Source organism: Oenanthe melanoleuca, chromosome 27 (assembly GCF_029582105.1).
Source record: "Oenanthe melanoleuca isolate GR-GAL-2019-014 chromosome 27, OMel1.0, whole genome shotgun sequence".
Classification (NCBI taxonomy): Eukaryota; Metazoa; Chordata; class Aves; order Passeriformes; family Muscicapidae; genus Oenanthe; species Oenanthe melanoleuca.
Genome location: NC_079360.1, coordinates 3,413,702 through 3,421,089, shown reverse-complemented (window position 1 = coordinate 3,421,089; position 7,388 = coordinate 3,413,702). Strand labels below are relative to the sequence as shown.

The 7,388-nt window shown below is 63.7% G+C and overlaps 1 protein-coding gene across 1 annotated transcript; it reads right to left on the bottom strand.

Moving 5' to 3' along the window:
• Positions 1-2,277: 2,277 nt before the first annotated feature.
• P3H4 (prolyl 3-hydroxylase family member 4 (inactive)) lies at positions 2,278-6,301 on the bottom strand. The gene is made up of 8 exons (XM_056511860.1): positions 5,758-6,301; positions 4,349-4,498; positions 4,073-4,244; positions 3,873-4,001; positions 3,630-3,775; positions 3,464-3,547; positions 3,146-3,287; positions 2,278-3,057 (listed from the first exon to the last, which is right to left on the bottom strand). The coding sequence occupies exons 1-8, from the start codon at positions 6,262-6,264 to the stop codon at positions 3,047-3,049; spliced, it is 1,341 nt and encodes a 446-aa protein (XP_056367835.1). The 5' UTR covers positions 6,265-6,301; the 3' UTR covers positions 2,278-3,046.
• Between the last annotated feature and the right edge of the window lie 1,087 nt (positions 6,302-7,388).

Here is a 7,388-nt window from a genome sequence, read left to right as displayed (position 1 = left end):
GCCCCCGCGCCGCTCCATCGCTATTGGATACTCCTCACGCCAATCAATCCCTGTTCCCGCCGGGCCCCGCCCCCGCCGGCCGTGTTTATCCGCTCCCCATTGGCGGGGGCGCGGCCGCCCCGCCCCCTGCCCGCAGCTGATTGGCCAGCGGGGCGGGGCGCGCGGGGCGCGGCGGCGGCACTGCCAGGGCGCGACCACGAGGGGACCACCTGGGTGACGTCAGTGGGCGCGGCCAGGTGGGGCCGGGAGCCGCCCCTGGGCAGGGCCGGGGGCGCGGGGACCCCCGGGCCGTGCGGGGACCCCCCGGGGCAGGACCGCGGGGGCGGCAGGAAGCGGCGATCGGGAAGGACTCGGGGCTGCTGGAGCTGCGTCAAGCCGGTCCTCGCCAGACCGGTCCAGCCGGGCGCTGCCGCCGAGTCCCGGGCGAAGCCGCCGTCACCCAGTGCCCGAGTCATCCATTTGGTCCCGGCCCACTCAGGACCCCCAGGTGTGGGGAGAAGGGGGATTCTGCCCCGGTGAGAATGAGGAGGGAGCATTCTGCACCCCCGCTGCCTGTACGGTTCCCTGGCACGTCTGGCTGTGAGCGCTGCCAGGCGAGGATTCTCAGCTCCGAAAGGAGGTGAGAGACAGAGTTTCACCGCCCCTGCAAGAAAAAGGGAATTCATGGCTGTGCGCTGAGCGGGAGATCCGGAGCACAGCGAGAGAGCTCTTGGCACAAGGAAATGGGCACTTGGCGAGTATGGCACGACATGGCAGGGCCCAGCACAGCTGAGGTGTCAGCCAGAAATCTCGTTCACGCTCCTTTCTCAGTCGAGGTCGATGGTGTCAAGGGAAGCACGACAATGCATTCATCATGTAGCCCATCGCTTCCCGCAGCCTTGCCCCTGCATCCCCCAGCATCCCACCTTCATGTCCCAAATCAACCACTCTGTATCTCTGCACCCCTGGCACTTCCCTGCAGCTCGACTCTCCGTGTCCTGGGGGATAGGATGGTGGCCATGCTCACGGCCACAGCCACTGCTGGGGTCACACCACCGCTCCCAGAGCTGCTGCTCCTGCCTGGCACTCTCAGGGGTGATGGATGCAGCCAGCACCTGCACATCCATGGCTGCAGGTGGGAGCAGGAAGAGACCCTGGGCACCGCTGCAAGGGGCTTTGCCTGGTGCCAGTAGATCAGTGGGAGCAAGGAGCTGTCTTCTCCACCTGCGTGTGGGGCTGGGGAGGGGACACGGTGCCCAGGTGTGTGTCAGAGCAGGGCGGAGGCGCAGTGCCACCCTCGCCCAGCTGTTGGGAAGATCCGCAGGCCTTTGTCCCCTGGGCTGCGGTGCCAGCGCTGGGCTCGGTGCTTTCCGCTCATCAGTTCTCGAGTGCCGCGGGCCACACCCCACCGGGCTGGCGCTCCCCTGCCGAGGTGGCTGTGACAAACCCCGCTCCTCCCAAGGGATCGGACAGCCCTGTCCCGGCGCAGGGGTGCAGTGGGTGCTCCCTCCCAGCGCTGCCTCCCCGAGCCCCGAGCTGTGCCCACAGGTCTGGGGGTTCAGCTCCTGCCCCCCGCCCAGTGCCCCGCAGAGCTGGAAAAGCCCCGGTGAATAGGGGTTCCAGGCAGGGCAGGGTGGGGTGCTGGCAGCCTCTTGCCACCCCCTTCCTTCCATTCCCATCCCTTCCCTCCCCCGGGGCCAACGCTGTGATTCAGCCTCTCAGTTTCAGTCCTCGTAGCCAATTTCCATGCGGAGCGGGAGCAGGGCAGGGAGGAGCGAGCCGCACGCTGCCCGTGTGGACTGGCACGGGCTTGGCAGCACCAACGGCGACCCCCAGTGGGCCCCAAAACGCCCTGATGCAGGCAGGAGGGTCATCCCGCCCTGCAACCCCGACCTTCACCGGGGGTGCACATCCAGGAGCAGGACGATGCATCCCCAAGGAGCAGTGTCACGGTGTTGCACTCCAAAACAACCACAGGTCATGCATATCACACCCCAAAAACCCATATGGGGTAGGACATGCTGCCCTCCGGCCACCTGCAGGTCCCCCCTACCCCACCTGACAGCCTCCCCTGCAGAATGAGGGGGTCATGGATGCCAATGGCAGTCCCTCTCAGGAAATCCAGAGCCTCGCAGGAGCCAGGCTGCTCTCATGGCCTCTATGGGTCCAAAAGCTCCTCAAGGTTACCTGTGGGGACATCCAGGCCTGAAGTCATCCCTTCTTCTCCCACAGCAGGGCCTCTCCCAACCTGAGCTCCTGGATCCCATGGTGGCAGCACATGGAAGGTGGAGGCAGCCATGAAAAGACCAGTCTGGATTTTATTAAAAGTTCAGCACCAGTAAATATATAAAAAGAGCAACTGTGCAAGAGGGGAAATCTTAAATTAATGGAGCTTAAGGCTAGAGAGGGCTGGTGTGGCAAAAATTCAAGGCACGGGCAGGGCACGGGTGCCACAGCCTCACCAGGCTCCTGCAGCCCTGTGGTGACACAGGGACATGGCACACCAGGAGCCCCCTGTACCACCAGGTCAGGGAGTCCGAGGGGAGCCAGGCTTTGGGAGCTGGCAGATTGCCTGGGAGGCTGCAGGAACAGGAGCAGGAGCCTCAGGGAGCCTCAGGAAGGGGCAGGACTAGCTCCAGCAGCATCATGCATTGCTCCCAAAGTAGAGGTAGCTCCCCCAAGCTCCTGAAGACAATACGGGTCAATCCTGGTGCATCATCCACAGATCCTGGGGAGCAGCTGAGGGACACAGAAAACCCCAGTGCTGAGGGGCATCACTGCTGGTCAGGGCTCCTGGGGCACTGGGGGCAGGGGTGGCCCAGGCTCCTGGGCAGGCAGGGAGGTTCAGGGCTGCTGGTGTTCCACTGGTGGGAATTGGGCTGTGCCAGGGCAGCAGACATTCAAAGGCAGCCCTGCTGCAGGATGCCAGGCAGGATTGGCCCACCCCCATGAGTCTGAGTTTCTCCTGGTGGCTGGGAGGAGCCCAAAGCCTGATGTCCTTGAGATGGCATCACAGAGCCACCACCATCCAGCTCAGTTGGTGCTGGGTGCCCCTTCACCTGGCTCATCATAGGATCTCTGCAAACAAGAAGAGTTTGGTGGTACCAGGGGTGTGGAGCAGACCCCCCTATGCTACAGCATGGCCCCCACCCCTGGTATCAGGAACCTTGGTCGTCTTTGTCTCCTTTGGTCTTGGGTTCCTGCCACCACTCTGCGAAGAAGCCTTCCTCATAGTCACCTTCACCCTCGAACTCGCCATCAGAGGGCAGGTCCAGCACCTCTGACCCCTCACCACCATCCAGCTCCATCTGCACAGGAGGGCAGGAGGAGGCAGGGGGGCTGGGCAGCCTCATCTGCAGCCTCTGCTCCAGGGCTGGTTGGGGTGGGTCAGACCCCCCACCTGAGGATGGTCCCTGCAGCACCCACATACCACCCAGCACCCCCAAAAGCACCATCTGCATCCCGCACCGGGCCCATCAGGTACCTCATCATCATCCTGCAGGTACTGCCGGGCGAATTCCAGCATCTTCTTCTGAGTGACCGTCTGGTTGTGGTACCTCACGGCTTCCTGGGCACAGCAGGGGAGAGGGGCTGGGTCAGCCCCTCTCTGGCCAGTGCAGGGCCACAGGCCAGGGGCTGGGGATCCTCACCGGCCGTGGCTCGAAGTCCTGGTCCCGCAGGCGCCAGCGCTGGCGGTGGAAGCGGTAGTACACCAGGTTCTGCTGCATCACCGTGTCCCCCGGGTCGAAGAGCATGTAGCTGGAGACGCTGCGCACCGCGTCCTGCACATCGTTCACTGCGGGCAGCAGCCAGTGACGCGGGGGTGACACCCCTCCCGGGCCCCACAGCACCCCAGGGTGCCTCACTCTTCCCCTGCTCCCACCGGCACTCACATTTGTAGTAAGCAAACTGCAGGTAGTGATACATGGTGGCCACAAACTTCTCCACGAAGTAGCCGCCCACGTTGGGGGTGAGCTCGGTCTCGCAGTCCACCTTGCATTGCAGCACGCTCACAAAGTGGTCTGGGGGGAGATGGTGGGTGTTGCACCCCTGATCACCTCCCCAGCTCTGCTGTCCCCCTGCCCTCCACTACCTGCAATGGCAGGGTAGAAGTCCTTGAACTCCTGGAGCTCATAGGCGCCCTCGCAGCCGGCCAGACAGTCCTCGTACGCCTTGTAGTACTCGGCCAGCGCCTGCTCCATGTCGGCCGCGCTGCTCCGGAAATCCCCGCTGTTGTACAGCTTCACTGACCGCACGAAGATCGGCTGCCGAGGACACTGCTTAGTGAGGGAGAGCTGCTTCCCTCGGGGCTTGGCAGGACCAGGCATGCTTTGAGCCCTGTCCTGCCCCAGCCCCATCCTCTCCGTACCTCATAGGGCTGAGCTTCCAGGTCAACCAGGTATTCATCCACATCCAGCATCGTTCTGTAGTAGTTCAGGTACCTCAAGGTCATCTCATGCTTGGGGTTTTTCTGCAGGAAGGTGTGGGCAGCAGACACTGCTTTCTCAATCTTATTTGACTGTGGAGGAAGAAGGAGCCAGTGCAGAGACCTGCTGCAAGGCAGCCTGAGCCAACACTGCGGCCAAGGGGGCCTCAGTACCCAGCCAGACCCCTGGGCTGCAGGACAGAGGGGTGATCCTTGTGGGGAACCCTGAACCCACACTGCACAATCTTCCTGGCAGTGGTGAACAGACAGGATCTGGAAACATGGACATTGCAGGTAACTGCAGCCACACCAGCCTCCTGGCTGTGCCCATGGTGGGTGCAGGGACAACTCAGCCCCTCATGGGCCCCCACATCCAGCCAGGAGTGATCCACGTGGTGTGAGGTGGATCCAGCACTGCCATCAGACCTGGCTGCCGCCCCTGCTGCTTTATGGGCTCTCAGGTTGCAGCTTCAGGGCAGTGAGATGCAGGGAGGGAGGTTGGTGTGTACGACCCATCCATGAAATGGGTTTGGGCCAGAGCAGCAAGAGGAAAAGGCATTAAGGATGAAGCCAGGCAGTCCCTTGCCCCTGCCAGGTGAGTGGGGCTGAGTGCTAAAACAGCACCGCAGTGGCAGGCAGCCAGGGACCAGGACCCTGACCAGAGGACTTCCCCTGCCAGAGACACTCTGGCCAACACATGGGCACTCCTGGGGGATGCCTTATGAAACCTCCCTCCACAAAACCTCCCTCCACGTCTACACTGTGAAGCTGAGCAACTCCTTCTTTCTTATGGAGCATCCAGACACGTGTCCCATCACAAGCAGAGGCACTAGACCTCCAGCTCAGGCCCCTCATCTGGGGCAGCCCCTGTGAGCTCTCCCCAGGCAATGCTCTGCCTGTCCAGGGAGACCTTGGGGCACCAGGGCAACACAAGGTGGGGTAGAGGGACACAAGCACAGGGGCCCCCCAGTTGTCCTGCCTGATGTGTTCCAGATGATGCTGACGTGCCACTGCTCAGGGGAAAGATGGAGGAGCTGGTGGGGGTTGCCAGATGGGGAGTGAAGGAAAGGGAAAGCACCTGACAGCAGGGTGCAGGATGGAGTGGAGCAGTTCAGGGGGCACAGAGACAGACAGGAGTGTGGTTCGGGGTGGGCAGATCAGAGGGTGCAGGCTGACAGTGCAGGATAGGGGCACAGGATGGAGGTGTCGAGGAGGATGAGTGGCACAGGATGAGACACGGGAAGAGGTGTGCCCAGAGTGGAGGCGTGCAGGATGGAGGGGAAAGATGAGGTGCGAAGTAGAGGAGCAGGACCCCCCACCCACCCCTTCCCCTGCCGTTTGCACCGCCTCACCTTGAAGAGCGCGTAGTGCAGGTACTGGTAGGGCTGGCGGCGCTGGAAATCGCGCAGGGTCTGCGCCGGCGGGTAGCGCAGCTGGAACACGGGCAGCTCCCGCTTGCAGGCGCGCAGGCAGCCGGCGCGGAGCAGCAGCCGCCCGAAGAGCCGCAGCTCCTGCTCCCACTCCCACGCGGGGTCCCGCTCCGCGCGGGGCTCCTCGGCGGGATCCTCCCCCGCGGGCGGCTCCCCGGCGCAGCGGCGGTGGCAATGCGCCTCGCTGTCCCGCAGCAGCCTGTGCAGCCGCAGGCTGGCCTCCAGCCCCTGAGCGCTCTCCGCCCATTGCGCGTCCGCGTACTGCTCCAGCGCCCGCGCGTAGGCGCGCTGCAGCGGCTCCAGCGCGGCCGCGGGGAAGCCGCGCACGCTGTACTGCTCGTACTGCGCCGCGCACAGCCCCGCCGCCAGCGCGGCCAGCAGCACCGCCGCCACCGGCACCGGCACCGGCACCGGCACCGCGCCGCCCATCGCCGCTGCCGCTGTCCGCCCGCGCAGCCCCCGCGCAGCGCTGCTGGCCGGGCCCCGCGCAGGGGGCGGGCGCGGGGTGGGCGGTGCGCGGCGGGCGCGCAGGGTCTTAGTGCGGCTCCGCCGGCGCCGCGGGGTGCGCGCAGGGCTGCGCGGGGCGCTCGGGGGCGCGCACGGAGCGGGGCGCCCCAGCATCACCGTGCGCGGGCGCAGCCTGCGGGCCGGCGGCGCCCGGAGGTGTCCCCGCCGCCGGCCGGTGCCAAGCCCGAGGCCACACGCCCTGTGCTGTGCCAGATCCCAGACCCAGAGCTGTCCCATGCCAGGCCTCGCCATGGCCGCACTGGCCCCGGCCCAAACCCAGCGCTTTGTCGCTGGCTGGACAGTGGCACTGAGGGATGTTACAGGAGCCAGGACACTGCTGAGGTTTCTCCCTGCGGAGCAGAGGCTGCTGGCCGTGCTGTCACCAGCCCTGGCTCCCTCGGGAGAGCCACACGTCCTCCCCAGGCTGCTCCCAGCTGTGCTGAAGGTGCTCGGCCCCGCTGTGGTCTGTTGGGGGCTGCAGAGCACCCGGGGCTGAGCTGGGGGAGCTGACGGTGCTTTGCTGCAGCTGTTCTCCTCAGAGGAGCTGGGCTGGGATTTGGGTTTGTGTTCACAGCCTGTTGCGTTTCCCACCTGGCACTCGGGACCTGTTTCTTGCAACACCTCCGTGAGAGTTTAAGGCTGTGTTTGGGAAGGACTGCTGGGAGAATCTCACATTTTTAATCATTGCCATTCAGTAAAGGTTCTGCCAGCAGCAGACGGCTTATTAAAACACTTAATTCCTTTTATTCCAAACTGCTGGGACTGAGCAGCAGCATCGTGGGCCGGGTGCAATGAACTGGCAGCGGCTGAGGGAAGAAGAGGAGGAGGAAGAGGCACAGCAGCGCTAGGACCTGGGGCCGGGCCGGGCCTGCAACCACACAGCCGCTCCCCAATGCCTCCGTCAGCTTTTCCTTCGGAAGAGGAATTGGCCAAGAAAAAGAAGGAAAAAAAAATAAAAATAAAAAAATAAAAAAAAATAAAAAAAGAGAGAGTAAATAATAAGAGAGGGAAAAAAAAAAAAAAAAAGAGGAGAGTAAAAAAAGAAG